Below are 16,462 nucleotides of genomic sequence, written 5' to 3'. Positions count from 1 at the left end.
TCACTAATGCTCCATGATGATGATTGATGGAATCTTGATTCTGCAGAGATTAGAAGAAAACACTAAGAGGCTTCATGTTCAAACGTCAAAACAAGCTTCCATGGCATTTGGTTGGCTAATCTATATGACAGAGAGATGACTCGCTGAGCAGAGAGAGGAGCAGGAGTAGGAGGGGGACAGATCGAGGGCGGGGCTTGGCTGCCAGACAAAGAGAGCTACAAGGAGATGTAGGGATGGCGCTTCAGCATTCAGCCAGCCAGGAGGCCATGAAAGGGGTGGGGACAGGAAGGTCGGAGGGTGATGGAGAGCCACCGTCGACCCTCTAAACACAGGCGCATACACACGTACACATATACGCACACATACTCAAGTAAACTAACATGAGCTCCCCATAAATCACACTCACTAAACCGTCTGAGTAGCTGCTACAGTGGCGAGCCATCCCCACACATGTAACATAGCATGTTTTGTGACTTCTCGTCTTCTACCACAACTAGCCTACATATGCAGTTTCTACCAGACTCTGCCTTATTTACATTTACACCCCTGAAAGGAGTTAAATTCACACAAATGAGAGGCATGGGTATAAACTGAGACACTTTTACAGGCATCCTCTGTCTTCTCCTATTTCATCCTTTACAGCCCCCTGGGTTCCTCTTTTTCATTAAAGTCTCATTCAGAAGCCTACCATTATAATGGCAGCACAATTCACTGTGACGATCTCAGAATTAAACAAGGTGGAAATTATCATCCAGCAGCCAAGGGCTCTATATTCATTCTGAAGTACTCAATAAAATAAATAACACCGTAAATGCACAGTTATTATATTTTCATCCACTGAATTTTTCACTCTCCTTATGTTTGCTCTGACTTTGCCTTTTCTCAGCACACTTCAATCTGTGTTTGCAAATCTTTTCGAATGGTCCCTGAGGTCAATTGCAGTCTCCACATATGAATGAAACTGGGAAGAAAAAATAAATTATTTCCTAACAAAGCTTCAGCTCTTTCCAATTAATTCCAGACAAACAGACAAAAGCAAGTCATTTCAATTGATCCTAAAAGCTATTTTGTAACAGGGGGGCTTTTGTGGTGTGTTGCCTGGTGACGCGGGTGTGCTGTGGGGGGAGGGGCGGGAGCCCCGGCCGGGCCCACTGTACCAGGCTTGTCATTCATCCAAATGATGAAAAGCTTCCTGAACGTAAGCTAATGAGGAGGTCCAACAGAAACTGAGGAAAGAGAGAGGGAGAAATCGACCTTCAAAGAGATAACATTTAAGAAGAAAAAAGAGTTTCCTGGACCAACTGGCGATTTAGAGGGGCAACGGGGAGTCCGTCCTACACCAGCCCCCGACAGGGCGCTCACACAAATGGTTGTCAAGCAAATAAAAAGTGAAATTTATGGAGGGAGGTAGTGTGGAGGGTAAGATGGAAGCTTTATCCACTGAGAGGGCTATAAAGAGGCTTCAGTAATCACACCACCCATTGCATCACAGTGGTACAAGTCAGAGCTCTGTTGTGAGAAGGACTATAACACAGCAAATGACCTCAAAAACACAAAGAAAGCATCAACATTAACAAACACTTGGAACAGAAAAAGAAACAAACACTAGTCACCGATCTTTGTAAAAGGAGCATTTACTTGTTTTGGGCCATTTCTCTTCATAAACAAAATGAAAACACTTGAACCTAAATTATTTATGCCAAGGATGAAACAGACCAGTGATTGTCCAAACACCTGCAGATTATACTTCACTTCAAAGATTGAGCATCTTCACAACCTTATATTAAACACCTAAAACATTTCAGGTTGACAAATTGAGGCCTGATCAACAGGGGAGCACTTCTATACAGAGCAAGTGCCTGCAGGGAACCTGGAGGAAGAAGCTGGATACTGAACAATTATGACTTTTCTGAATGTACAACAAAAATCATCTATGAAGCCTCCCCAAGACAGTCTAACAGAAATAAAGGAAAGCTGTTATGCACACTTATGAACAGTGGAAATAAACTACCACAACTAACAGTGCCATGAAAGCCTCTTTAATCTGTCCTCTAAAGAAATTCAGACATTTTTATACACTACACGACAATGAATAGTAAAAATATGGTCAAATCTACTGTGAAATACCAACGTTATTATTTTATGGCAAATCATACAAAACACAGAAGGCATTAGAGGGCAATGATGGGTAACATGGGGACATTTTACAGACAGAGGATCTTATCTCTTGAGTCCCTTTGAAGGGTCTCTGGAGGATTATTTTCACAGTGATGGTTTCTTTCTGCCTTGATAGAAGTGAGACTCCATTAAGGAGGGACAGAGTACCATTATAGCAGAGCCTTTACTCATTCAAAGCCTCTCCAAAAGACAGCTCAACACTACCCAGGGGGTCAGAGGTCAGGGGTCAGGGGTCAGAACGTGACTTTGAGTAATCCTTCAGTTCCTTCCTGATCAATACAGGTCAAGAGGAAAAGCTGTAAAAGTCCAGCCAAAACATTTCCACCATGAATGCTTTTGAACTTGAGCGGCAGCACTCTAGGGGAGGTTCATTCACCGAGATTACATCTGTATTCACATCACATTCCACATTCAATTTTTCAGAAACACATGAGTGACGGGGATTGCTCCACACTTGCATAATTCTTCATTTTTCACGCTCGTAAAGTATTGAGCCCATGAATTAAAAAAGATGGATTTGCTGGATATTACATTCAAACATTCATTTGTGAGGCACAATTTGACATTACACTGCAACACCTTCAAATGATATGTGATTATTTTATCATTTGCAACCATTACAGCAAATTTCAATTATTAGGCTAGTGGAACAGATTAGTGAGGGACAGTATTGCATGGTGTGTGAATAAGTGAAGAGAGGACTGGTCTGCTGGATGACTCCACTGCATCACAACTTTGCACCTTATGAATTTCTACTTTTATCAGTGCATCAACATATTAATTCAAGTCGCTGCATGGTGCTATTCTCAACAACAATACTAAATAAACACATTAATTCAATGACTTTGAGGCTAGAGTATACTAGCTAAATTGTTTGCTGTCCAAAAACTTTAATATATTTCTGAGTGTATACCAACTTAAAATTGCACCTTAAAGCATATATTGATGTATTTGTCAATCAAACTCATTCTCACTCAGATTGAGACTTTGTCAATGAAGATTTCGAGAAAATGCTAAGACAAAACTTCCAATGAATAACATGAATGCTGCCAGATATTCTCTCTGCACCCTGTTCATTTTGATAATGGAGTAATCATTTCAGTCATTTCAGTTTCCAAGTAAAAAGTAAAACATTTGCTGGTTCCAGCTTCTTAAATGTAAGGATTTGCTGCTTGTCTTTGTCTGATACTAAATGAAGAGTCTTTAGATTTTGGACTGTATGTTGGATTCTGGGAAACTGTGATGAGCCTTTTTCACTTCTTTGGCATTTTATATGCTAAACAATTAATCATGAAAATGATTCGTCAATCGTCAGAATGAGAACAATCACTAATTGCAGCCCTACAATGATATGATGTGTTCATTAATTGATAATTTGATTAAATTTTCATTTTCTTCATGATTTCTTCCCACTATGTCAAAGTAATTCTGTGAAATATACAAAATTAGGAGGACCAAATTTGTTGACTTTTCCCTGATGTGGAGTAAAAAATGTGCCAAAGTAGCGGCTACAGTCTGACCTTTGAAAAATAAAGACCTGTTGCAGAGGCCTTAAAAGGTTGCATGTGTTTGACAGCGTCGGCCCTGGAGTGACTTTTCCCTTCGGCCAGTGAGATGTCCATGCTAACCTCCCTATCCCACTGAGTGGAAAAGCTGTATTGGCCACAACAGCACAGCAGTATGCTGTCTACACACAGCCTGGGAATCAACAGGCTTCTCCGAGCCATTGTCCATCTCTGTGTTACAGAATATATGTAACAGAGCATTCAAGAAGTGTTAACTCTACACAGTGTGGAACAGTACAATATAAAGCGGCTACTGCAACATCTCAGCGTGTCCACAGAGGAATGTGCACATCCTCGATGCCTTTGATTTCAAGTGGGTTGAGACATGCACTGTATGTGTGTGAAAGAAAAGAGAGGAGCCAAGCACAGAGTGTCAAATTGTCTCACTATGATATGATTGGAAATGTTGTAAATGAACCATAGCAACAATGCTGAGAACTTAATGTTGAACTTAGAGTGACTTCAAATAAGAGATCTGCTGGTCAAGCCAGAGAAAATCTATCTTGATGCCTCCACCAGTGAGTGGGCTGCAGGGTTGAGTTGGGCTTACTGCACTCTTACAAAGCAGCTTGGAGACTCTCAGCATGAACACTTGTTAATGCTACACTCAAAGGCCTGAATTTCTAAGCAGCACTGTCGATGAGCATCCGAAAGTTCATTACACTGACAGAATGATATTAAAATATTCAAATGACTCCACAGCCGGGGATATTAACTGTAATTATAGCACAGCAATACCCAGATGACTGAGACTGGACTGAAATTTGGTTACTTAAGGCGATATTTCAATTACAGTGTTTACATTTGTAGGGAACACAGATCACAAATTAATCAAACTTAAGTTAGCGGCTGTAAATGGAACTTCTGCTTGTGTCATATCTGCTTTGCTCAGTCACAATTTCTTATTCTGACACTTGGGACTTTATATACAGAATGTGGCAAAGTATGGAGTGGGTATCTCAAGATATCAAGAAAAAACAGGGAGTGCTACACACACTGGGTCAAAAAAAGTAATGTTGGTGACATAAAAATGAAAAATCAGGTGCTCTTCGAGGATAGGGCCAGTTGTTAGTTAAAAATTTAACACAAAATAAGTGTTGAGCTTACTAGTAATGAAAGTCCAAAGTATTGGTAAATCTAAATCTGAAAAATCAGAGGCATTTCCACTTCATCGATATTGATGCTTTATTGGTATCTCAAGATAATTCAGTTAGCTTGGAATTAAGTTGGAATTTAAAGCTTACAACTAAAACATCCAAACCTCAAAACCTCAGCCAATTATGCATCCACTTGGCTTCCAGACTGCATGGTACCATGTTGGTTGCATTATTTATCTGGTGACTAACACACACATATAAAAAAAACCACAGATATTTCCTTAAAGGAGAATTAGATAAGATGTTTGTGGGGCTCTACAGGGGATGATGTGCTGGACTTTGGTCAGGCACAATGACCTCCTGAACTTGTTGTCACCATGTGGTTGCCAGGCAACCAGTGCAGACCCTGGGTGGATTTTGTTACCTTTGGATAGAGCTACGCTAGCTGTTTCCCCTTGTTTCCACTCTTTATGCTGAGCTGAGCTATGATCCTCTCACCTACTGTAGCTCTTGGCAACACAGGAAAAAGGTTTATTTCCCAAAATGCCAAACTATTCTTTTGATTGGGTTTAAAGTGAATGCATGTTGTCACACTAAATGTGTAGTAATTTAAAGGGGTAGTTCAGATTATTTGATTTAGGTTGTATGAGGTTCTCATTGATTGTGCATTTCCTACAGTAGATGATGGTCGTGCTCACTTTGGGGAAGCAGAGAGCAGTGCCACTACAGAAGCTAAGCAATGAATTGCTGTGACAGGGTAAGAAACTAAACATATTTTAGTCACTTAAAAGAGGTAGATCTAAAAAAAAAGTCAATACTAGTTTAACTGTATGCTGTGTATGAAATATTTTAGTGCTTTACTTTGCTGTCAGACAGCAAAGGAGACCCCATCCACGTACATTCATTGCTTAGCTTCTGTGCTTGTGCCCCTTTCTGCTTCTTCTAACTGCCGTTGTGTCGACCATCATCTACTGTAGTTAATACACTGATTGTCAGTAAGTACCTCATGCAACCCCACATCAAATAATCCTGACAATCCTTTTAAAAAAAACCTTTATACCCTAACAAGTGCATTACTGCAGAACAAAAGAGGAGACTTACTGGCTGCCTGAATTCGGGCCTTGCGGCTCACCACTAGCCCAAAAGAATTCTGGGCTACGCACTCGTAGTCACCCTCGTCAGACGAGCCATCAGATTTGGTCTTCTGGAAGTAACCAATCAGGAGTGAGCCGTTGATGAAGGTGGTGTGATGCTGATCCTGAGTTAAAAGCAGGCCGTTGCGCCTCCACTGTGTCGTAATTGGGGGGATGCCGTTCACCTGGCAGTGGAGCATGAGGGGCTGCTCCTGTACGGCGATGATGTCACTGGGCTCCAGTGTGAAGGAGAGCTCCGCTTCGCACATCACACCTGAATATACAAACACAAATGATTAACTATACAGCTGAAAGTGAAAATTCATTCTTGACAGTGTGAACAGTAGTTTAGAGGTACAGTTCACCCCAAAGAATATTTCCTCTGGCCTGTAGTGCCAAAACAATTCATGTAGATTGGTGTAGGTGTAAATTGCCAAGTTTCAAAGATACTGGCCATAAATGGTACCTCACTTGTGGTGCTCAAAGTGCCAAAAAATACATTCGAAAAACTCAAGCAATGTCTCTTTCCAGAAATCATTACCTGGTTACTCAAGATATTCAAAAAGACCTTGTTGTGAGCAGTTTCATGTAGGATCTACTTTTATTTCTAACATCCTATGTGATACTGAGTGCCATCTACTCCCATTATATTCAAGAGGAGGCAGACATCTCTATGGCTGATATCTCCAAAACGTGGCAACTCACACCAGAACAATAGATGGCTAAATAGCACTACAGGCCAGCAGAGAAATATGCATTTTTAATTTAGTGGTTCTGTTCCTTTAATCTTAACATCTTAACTCATGGTCCACTGCAAAATCTTTCTCATCTTATAGTTTTCTGCAGCAGATTAGGTTTGCTCAGTTGTCATGGTCAAATTCTATTAAAGCTTAAAGTGAACAACACTCAGTCAAGATCACAAATTTTGTGAAATGCACACAATCATTTAGACTGCAGGATTCCTAGCTGAGTTTTGTTTTTCAAATGGGCAGAAAAACTCACAAATATATGCACAAGACAGACCACGGAGTGATCTAAAGCTCTTTAAGATCATCCACAGATCTTGTTGTGAGCAGTTTTATTTAGGAACTACTTTCTTTCAAGTAGAAACAAAGTAGTACCAGTAAATTCTACTGCAGAAAGAAAGTAGTTTCAGTAGTTTCTACTGTAGAAAGAAAGTAATTCCTACATGAAACTGCTCACAACAAAGTCTGTAAAGTACTTGGAGTTACTGGGTCAGGATTTCTAGTAAGAGACATTACTGTTGAGTTTTTCACATGTACTTTTTGGCACTATGGATGGAGCCATCTAGTTCCATTATGTTCACAAGAAGGCAGACATTTCTACAGCAAATATCTCTTTGACTCATACCAAAACAATCTAAATGTATAAACAGTAATACAGGGCAAGAGTCAGAATTCTACTGCTTATCTTTATTTCTATCTTTTATATTTTTACCTGCTATTTTATTTATAACACATACTATTCACTTCATTTCATCCTGATATTTTCAGGAAATGTGTTGAAGCTGTATTTACTCATCCATTCATTCTTTTTCTATACCTACTTATTACTATTCAGGGTCATGAGGGACTGCGACAGTTGTGGCCAAAATAACAGTTTTCATATCAACTGTCACACCTAAACAAACAGGAAGGATGCTCCTTATGTCATATCAGTGATAGCAGCTCACCGGGCCTTGCAGCTCAGGAATAAAAAGCCTTCACTGAGGCACCTCCAGGCTACAGTCACAAGGGAATTCATGGGCTATAGACTGAATGTACCCAGAGCATGTGTACTCTTGTACTATATAAACAGACATGCATGGCCTTGTTCTGTACCAGTCAACTAGTGGCAGCAACTTTGTCACCGTGATGGCTGTGAATAGCTTTTCCTTTTTTACCACTAAACTTAAAATGAGAACCTCTGACTACAAATTCCATGTTAGTTATATGTTTGCACTGATGCTTTCTAATTTATTAATGGTAATGATTTTTTATATCTGCGGTTTCTGGGGGTAAAGAGGGAAGAAGGAGAACAATAAATAAAGGATGTAAACAGGCTGACCTGACTTGGTACTATAAAAGAGGAGCTTAGCGGGCTCTCTTGGTATCATGTTTCAGCTGCTGATGGACTAAGCACTACCAGTCTCTGCCCCAGGCCCTGGAATCTGGTGCGAGGGGGGACTAGGGGAGGGCAGTGGAGAGGAGGGGGGGGGCACAAGGGTCAGAGCAGAGAACCTCCTGCTTCATCCCTCAAATTCCAGCCGAGAAAATACTTCCCCTTAGGTGCAGACAAGGAATTCATTGACACACTCCTCCATGAAGATCACATATGGAGCGTAATGCAAAGAAACATTTCCTCTTCCTCTCTTCTAGGTCTGTATCCTTTCTTTATGTGCGCCCCCCTTCCCCTCTTTTTTTTCCACTCAACAAGCACAGTAAGTAAATGGCCATGGGACCAGAGAGACATCAGTGCTACCACTTGTGAAAAACAAGGGGGTGGTGGTGGGAGAAATATTTAACCCTTAACTGGCAGGCAGTGATCCGGCTGCCTGGGCTGCTGCTACTGCTGCTCTCCAAAATGATGCTGCCCACTGAGCTCCATCTCCTTTGGTCCAACGAAGACCACATTTTCACACAGGGAGCAGCAAGCAGGGGGAAAAATAGCACGCAAAGAGCCTGCAGCCACACTTGCAGTCAGTCACACTTCATGTTTTGATCAAAACATGGATAATTCTCAATGTGAAGTAAGTATAATGTACAGAGCACAATGCCTCTGGACAAATGTGAGGATGTAAAACATAAGAAAGCATTAAATTCAACCTTCCTCTCTGTGGACTGACTGGAATATATTGGAGGCTTTTTATTTTCATCTTTCAAAGCTGTCAGATGACATTAGTCAATGTTATCAAGCCTTGAAGCAAACAGGATAATAAAAGTTCAGGGCTCAGTGTGCTACAATGTCATTGATTTGGTGTTGATTAAACAGCTTTATTGATGCTGCATATACTTCCACATGACTTCAATTAATCAGAGTTTCTTCCATTAGCTAGAACAATGTGAAGGTTCTAGGGCTTTGGCTTTCCTAATGAATAAAGGATGTTGGTGGAGTAACTGGCTAATGCAATCCTGAGCTCTGGCTGGGTAGAAGGTTACAAACAACACAGTGAAAAAGGTCAAATCATTTTGAAGACACCGGAATCATAAGACAGATGACACAAAGGAGGGCAAAAGAAACAGGAGACAGCTAGAATTTGTGTGTTTGTTTTGTTTAGGTTCAGGTCATCATTGCAGAGAGGAGAGCGCAGCTGGAGAAACTGGTGGCAAGATCACGCCTCTCCACAAAAGCACATGTTCGCAGATGTGAATCTATAGACGCATGGATTTTCATGGTCAGATAAGGAGACAGACGGACACACACACACCCTAATGCTCTTTCCACGCAGAGGAAAGAGACACTAGCATGTAGGATTACTGGGTGAGACCAGAGACAAGTGTTGGCTAAGTGTGGCTCATGCTCTGGCTTACTATTGACAGATAAGTGTGGCTGGCTGGCACAAAGGTTTACTGCTGCAACAGTAAAGTGAGGATCACACACCAGCTACTGACAGACAGATGTAGTTAGCAGACACGAGCACCACTGATGGAGCTAAGTGAGCTTAGGACACACCATCACTGGCGTCTTAAAGGCAGCAGGGTCAGAAGCACAGCTGCTTGACATCGTATCATATGATAGCCTGATGTGAACTGTTTTGGAAATACAACTGTATAGATTTAGTATTTTTATCTTATTAATGCCACATAATGCATTTAAATATCATATTGTTGAAGATTAATTATTTATTATTTATTATTTCTTAGTATCAACCTGTTGCAGGCTATTGGCCATATTTTTTATTCACTATAACAATAAAAACAACATATTCATGAATCACCAGTTTAACTTGCTGTGACAAACTGCTACAGGATCATGCGAGGTTTGAAATATGAAATAATGGTTTGCACACTGGACGAGAATTGTGGATTTATCCCCCATTAATTTAACTGAACAGATGGAAAGCTGAAGCAGCATTTCCACTTCTAAGACTACTGAATAGGAACCAAACATTTAAACATATTAAGTATTCCTTTAAAGGTGTCTTCCCGCATGCACAGCATATTTGCATTAATATGAAGTATACAGGCATGGATGAAGCCAGTATATGTATATATGTCACCAGTATAGCCTACATTAACTATTAAAAAAGAAAAGCTCAATTTATTTTTCATGTTTTATTAGCTGCATTTTATTACATATTATTTTTATATAGTGGCTGGCTAAAAAGCAATATTTATTCTATTTCCAGGGGGAAGGCTATGCATGCAGCAGTGATAATTCCCTCCCAGGCTTCTGCTTGATAAATTATTAATCAATACTCTTCTTTTCTAGCTACCTTAATACTCATGAGTGTGTACAGTAGTTTTAAGTACTCTGACATTCACCTGTTATAAAAGCAGCTCAGTGATGATTGCACGGAAATGACAGGCTAGAGCACTAAAATGCAGCACAAGAATACTGAGAAATTGTCCATCTGTTGGCATGGTGGTAGATGTAGGGCAGCTGTTGCACAATCCACCTCTATCAAGCATTTTCTCTACTGTTGATGCACTGAACAGTCTTTTCTAAGTGAAGTATTCACCTGTAGCACTTGGGTCCTTTTCTAGTCATAAACCAATACATTCTGGCAGCACTGGATTAAAATTAATGAGCTTATACTTATGTAAACAGGTATAAAGAGCTTTAAAATGAAGTGAAAATTCTCAGTATTTTTATTTGTTTCAAATACATTTTCTTACTGTCATTTTTTCGGGGGCTTGAAAGACACAAGATAACTCAGCCAGTCAATTTAAAGCAAACAATTACCCTTTAATAAACTAAAGATGACATATCATGAGATCTTCCCCGAGTTTGAGCTCTTCAGACCATGGGAGATCTATAATCCAGATATTGCTCTTATTGCTTCTTTTGCTCTTATCAACTCTGCTTTAAATGTCATAAAAAGTGCCTTTATCTAAACTCAATCTAATCACTTAAGCAGACACACACTTGAAAGAGCCTCATTTCTTTAATGCGATGGGTAAATTGGAACTACATCCATCACAGAGCTGTGTTTCTGAAGTTTTTGTTCCCACTCCTCTGACTGGACATGTTATGAAGCACTGTGTACTAGCCTTTATGATTCCGGTGGGGGCCTTTGTGGGTCCCTGTGTGGTATGCTTTGCAAATACTCAATACTCTCTCCTGCCTTTGAATTAAGGGGCCTCACATAGAGAGAGAAACTGTCTATCATAGGGAACAAAGGGCCAAAAAAAAGAAAATTTGAAAAGGACGAGAGGGACAGTCTTGACATTTAATCTGTACAAATATTCTCCCCAGCAGGCAATAACCACAGTCTTTTAATCTATCCCCAGAGCAATAACCACTGTCATTTCACCCAGCCACGGGGTGTTGGGCTCCACTGACCAGTCAGGAACTCCATCTACTTTAGAAGCCCCGATATGGTATGAAATTCCATTTATTTTTTAAAGTATGTCACCTTTTAAAGTTAGCTTGAAGAAATAAAGACAGAATATGCACGATTGGTCCACTGCTGTTTGTAAACACACCAGAAAGACACTCAAAAAAGTCACAAAGAGCTCTATGGCAAGACATATACCATGATCCGTTGGTCTGCTTGACTCTCGGACAAAGCCTCGATGCCAAAATGCTTTGGAATTTGTTTGTTTTATGGTCCAATATGGCCAAGCCGTGACACTTCAATTATTTCAATTATGGCACTTCGATTATTTTATGTTTTTTTGTAATTTTTGAGTACATACGTATGCCTATCCAAAGGAAACATCAAACAAATTGAATTTGAGTCCAGAAAGCACTCCTACCCAAACATTTTTTGATTGTTGGGTCTCATTCCCTGGTTATCAATTACTGACACTGTGGGTTGGTAAACTTTTCCAAGTACAGCAAAATAATGACAAAATAAGAAAATACAGGCACAGAGCAGGGTCTCTGCACAGACACCACCACACATTTCTGGTCAGTCATATGTGATGACTGATTATGACTGAGAGAGGGATAAGTTTATATGAGTCTACACTTATTTACACACTTATTTGGAAAATCCTGCACAGTATGCCTTAAAGTACCAGGACATTTCAATCACTTTCAAGAGAAAGAGACTACAGTAAATTGCAATTCCAACTATCGTAAGCCTCTAAAAATACAATATCTTAATATCTGGTTAATAAAGTACATTAGTATTGAAGCATTTGGTCCTAACCCTCCACTCAGTGCTGAACTGATCAAGACCATGTGGTTAACAATAACACAGAGAAAGTGGCTCTAACTTTGCAGCCCTGCTATTAATGGGACACATGATTAAAAGACAGTCTTGGGGATCACTAGAACACCACTTCTGATAACAGACAGTACATCTAAGTGCTTCCGGCACAATTTACAACAACTGTAAGCAAAAATGTGACTTCCTCAATGCACTTATTGAAGACCCTTCTGTAGGACATTCTTTGCATTCTTCCAATTGTGTTCCTATCAAAATAAATATGAAAACAATCCGGAAACTCTGCTGGCTACACTGCACATGGCAACAGCGTATTATTATGGTGCTGGACATCCAAGAACACATTGTGCATATAAAATGACAGCAACATGCCTACTAAAAGTATACGTCCTGCAGAAAATGGACAGAATATAACTTTAAACATGTTCACATGGATAAGTAAACGTATATAACCTCCAGGTACACATTCCGCAGTGCACAAGGCTCCAGCATGAGTCCCCACGTTGGCATTTACTACCGAAATACTAACGGACACCGGAGAGGGGCCAAGTTCAGGGTTAGTGGTCAGCAGCGCACTTATCGCTGCTTGCAGCATGCACCATGCTCCGGAGAGCAGCAGCACACTGTACAAAGCTCTCACACCCTGCAGCACTACACTCCGCTAATAAGATAATAAAGCCACTTACCGATTAAAGCATTTAGGAGTATTCCCAAAAAGCACGGAACAAGGCGGCGGCGCCTTGTGGATGCCATTTAAAACACTTACAGAAAATATCCCAGCACTTGCAGAAAACAACGTGAGGCGAATAGACGGAGGTAAAAAAAAAATATATAACCCACATACACACGCGAGAGATATATATCCAGCTTCAGCTTCAGCTACGACATGTTCCGACCTACAGTGCTACAGTTTGGTGGCTCGCTGGGGTCGAACAAGCTCTCGCCATTTTAACCATCTATCAGGAATCTGTCAGCATCCCGCTCTCTGCTCTCCTCTCCTCCTCACTGATTCTGCTGCTGTATCCCAAAGACTGCCTGCCTCCCTCTCCCTCTCTCTCTCACACACACACACGCACGCACGCACGAGCGCGCGCGCTGAATCTGCTCACGGAACAAAAGAGCCGACTGCTGACTGCTTCGCTCCCAACGCACGAGAAACCTGCAAAAACTGCATGATTTCTGCCTGCCAATAAAACAGCTTCTACCACCACTACTACTATTACGACTTCAACAGATATGGGCTTCTAACTGCAATAATATGAAAAAAAATATAATCATCATAATAAATAAAAGTGACAATAACAAAACTATGATGTATTAAGAGGCTGCTGATAATCCTAACAATAATCCGAATAAATTAATAGACTGCGACCACAAAGTGTGTGGTTTTTAGTCAAATCAAACAAATCTTTCTTCTGTTCTTAGTTGCACGTGTCGACAAAATATGTGACTAAATAAATATTACATAAAATAGAAACCATAAACCATTTTGGCCACACAGAGCACATGGCAGCTGCTAGTGTATTTTTTAAGAAACAGGATGAGTTTTATGAGGATAATAAAAACATCACAATTCAGTGAAGTGGATGTGTTTTATTTACAGCTGATGGTTCAGCACATGTGATCCTGATATGATAAATAAACAAGGAGGACCTCTAACACTCAACACTCAATTACAACAAGGCAGCAGTTGTTTAACTGTACTCGAACTCCCCCTAGTGCACAAAGCATGTAACTACTACGGATCTCAACAAAAAACAACAACTACTCAGCTACTTCAGTGGCCGATGCCAATGTCCAGTCAAATATATGATGCCATGTATGGTAGACATCCTAATGGGTGGACTCTTTTCTTCTCTTTTTACTGTAATCAGGCTATTAATAAAATCATTCTGTTCTGCTACAAATTATTATGTTCATTATTGATTAATTCATCCATTATTGTCTTGATTACTTGATTCATAATTTTGCTCTATACAAAATCAGAAAAATCCCTTCCCAGTTTACCTGAGTGCAAGGTGTCATTAAGCTAATTGTCAAAGACAATCATTTTACAATGATACAATAACAGAGGCAGACAGCAATTTTTTTTCATTTGAGAACCAGCGAAAGCCTGAAACTGCAAATGTGCCTATGCCCTTTTTTGAGTGACAACTTCCGTATGTTGTAAATATGCGATAATTTGTTTGCTATGGCTGTTTTATTTTTAAAACACTAACAAAAACAATATGGGATTATACGTAGTGGGGTTCAGGGACTAGTGTAATGATAAGTAAAAAAAGGTAGCCCTACTCAACCACAACAAACTGTGCTGGTTTAGCTGTACTCGAGCTCCCTCTAGTGGGGGCAAACGTAAAAAAGGTAGCAAAGTAAAATAGGTAAAAATTAATAAATAAATAATCATCGAAATCACCTACATTTATGGTCTAATCTACCTTTTCAAAGCTTTACATGTACAGTCACTTTCTTAAACTATCAGTTGTTCAACAAAGGGTTCATCACACGATGGGTTATTTGCTTTTTTTTGTCGGGGAAAATCCAACAGTTCTTACCTGTAGACCCCACTAACGTTAGCATTTCCCCTGTGTGCTCCAGTGTGTTTAGACGTTAGCTAACTAGCTAACATACCAACACTATCGGTTAGCACGAAACAAAACATTTAGCATGTTAACTGGCGTTCAGAGTGAGTAACTTGTTTATGTCGCCACAATTTCATCATTTAATGTTACCCAGATGACTGCAATAATTACAATACAACTATTGTATTTTTACTAAATAGATAGCATCGTAACAGGTGTTAGCCTACAACAGCTACAAACGGTTGGCACGTTAACACGCTAACGGTAGTAGTACCTGGCAACCTGCCACCTGCTTGGCAGCGTTTAAACGAACCTTTTTGCGGCCGTTCGTGGCATTTGACGGTAACTCACTGGATCACGGAAGTCAATCATCTTCAGAGGGCGAGATGTCTCACTTTGGTTCAAAATTGTTGGACAGACAGACTGACGGGTGAGACAAAAGGACAGACTTCACAAGATACACTCTCAGCAAACTACAAAACGCTTGACCTAAGATAGCTACACTCAACGATTTGTAAAGCTCAGTGGTCCTGAGGCGGTGGGAAGTATTCAAGTATCCTACATTTACTCTGTACTGTACTTAAGTACAGTTAAGAGGCCCTGTACTCCATGGTGGAATATTGCCTATATAAGAATATTTACTTGAGTACTGTACGTAAGTAGTTACAAATGTGAGGTACTTGTAACCTGCTTTTGCTTAAGTACTTCCAAATATTCAACTCCATCTCAGAGGCAAATATTGTTGGTTAATCTATCTATCTATCTATCTATCTATCTATCTATCTATCTATCTATCTATCTATCTGTCTGTCTGTCTGTCTGTCTGTCTATTGTGAGTGAAACAAGACATTTGAGGACACCATCTCAGGCTTTGGGAAACACTGAATGACATTTTTCACAATTTGACAATTCTGAAGTTTTAAAACAAGCAACTATTAATTATTGAATTGTGATTTTCTATGCCCTGCAGTGAAAACCATGTATCTCACAATTTGGTGATTTTGAACTTGAATTTTTCTGACAAACTTGTTCCCTAAAAAAATCTCCCACTTAAACTATTAAAAACAAACTTGGATGAGACGGAACATACATACATACATACAGTTGAAAACAGGGCTGTTGTCCTGAGCTCATAAAATGTTGACACAGGACAGTGACACTAAACACATGATGTTCCTATAGAATATGATGCATTGCTATAAATTAAACTACCCAACAGTATATAAAGTAGCTAAAATTAGCACAACTGTAACAGCTACAGTAGTGAAATGCAACATTCAGATGAATGTAGTTGTAATACGTATATCTCTACTCCACTATAAATTTCAGATAAATTATATTTTACTATGTTACAATTATTTTGTTACTTTTTGGGTTAAAATTCACATAAAACACTAGGTAAGCTTATAATGCTTATGTTAAATTAGTTTTGCTCAAACTTTTGGACAAAAAATAGTGCCAAGTTGGAGCCTCTTTTCATGTTTCAGATATCACCAAATAGAGATTTATATAATATATAAATTTGTGTGGCAGCTCTTCATTTTTTTTCTTTCTTCTACAATAATTACTTAAC

General features: G+C 39.7%; 1 protein-coding gene across 1 annotated transcript in view; it reads right to left on the bottom strand.

Annotated features, from left to right (window-relative positions):
• igdcc3 (immunoglobulin superfamily, DCC subclass, member 3) overlaps positions 1-13,324 on the bottom strand; it is a 72,784-nt gene extending 59,460 nt beyond the window's left edge. The window contains exons 1-2 of the mRNA XM_084716229.1: positions 12,997-13,324; positions 5,942-6,247 (exon numbers count right to left, since the gene is read on the bottom strand). Coding sequence (XP_084572355.1) covers positions 5,942-6,247; positions 12,997-13,063 — 373 coding nt within the window. The 5' untranslated portion in view covers positions 13,064-13,324. The remainder of the gene's footprint in view (positions 1-5,941; positions 6,248-12,996) is intronic.
• Positions 13,325-16,462: the final 3,138 nt, after the last annotated feature.

Source organism: Lutjanus erythropterus, chromosome 1 (assembly GCF_056507025.1).
Source record: "Lutjanus erythropterus isolate fLutEry1 chromosome 1, fLutEry1.hap2, whole genome shotgun sequence".
NCBI lineage: Eukaryota > Metazoa > Chordata > Actinopteri > Lutjaniformes > Lutjanidae > Lutjanus > Lutjanus erythropterus.
Note: the sequence above shows the minus strand (reverse complement) of the source record. Positions and strands in the feature narration are given on the sequence as shown.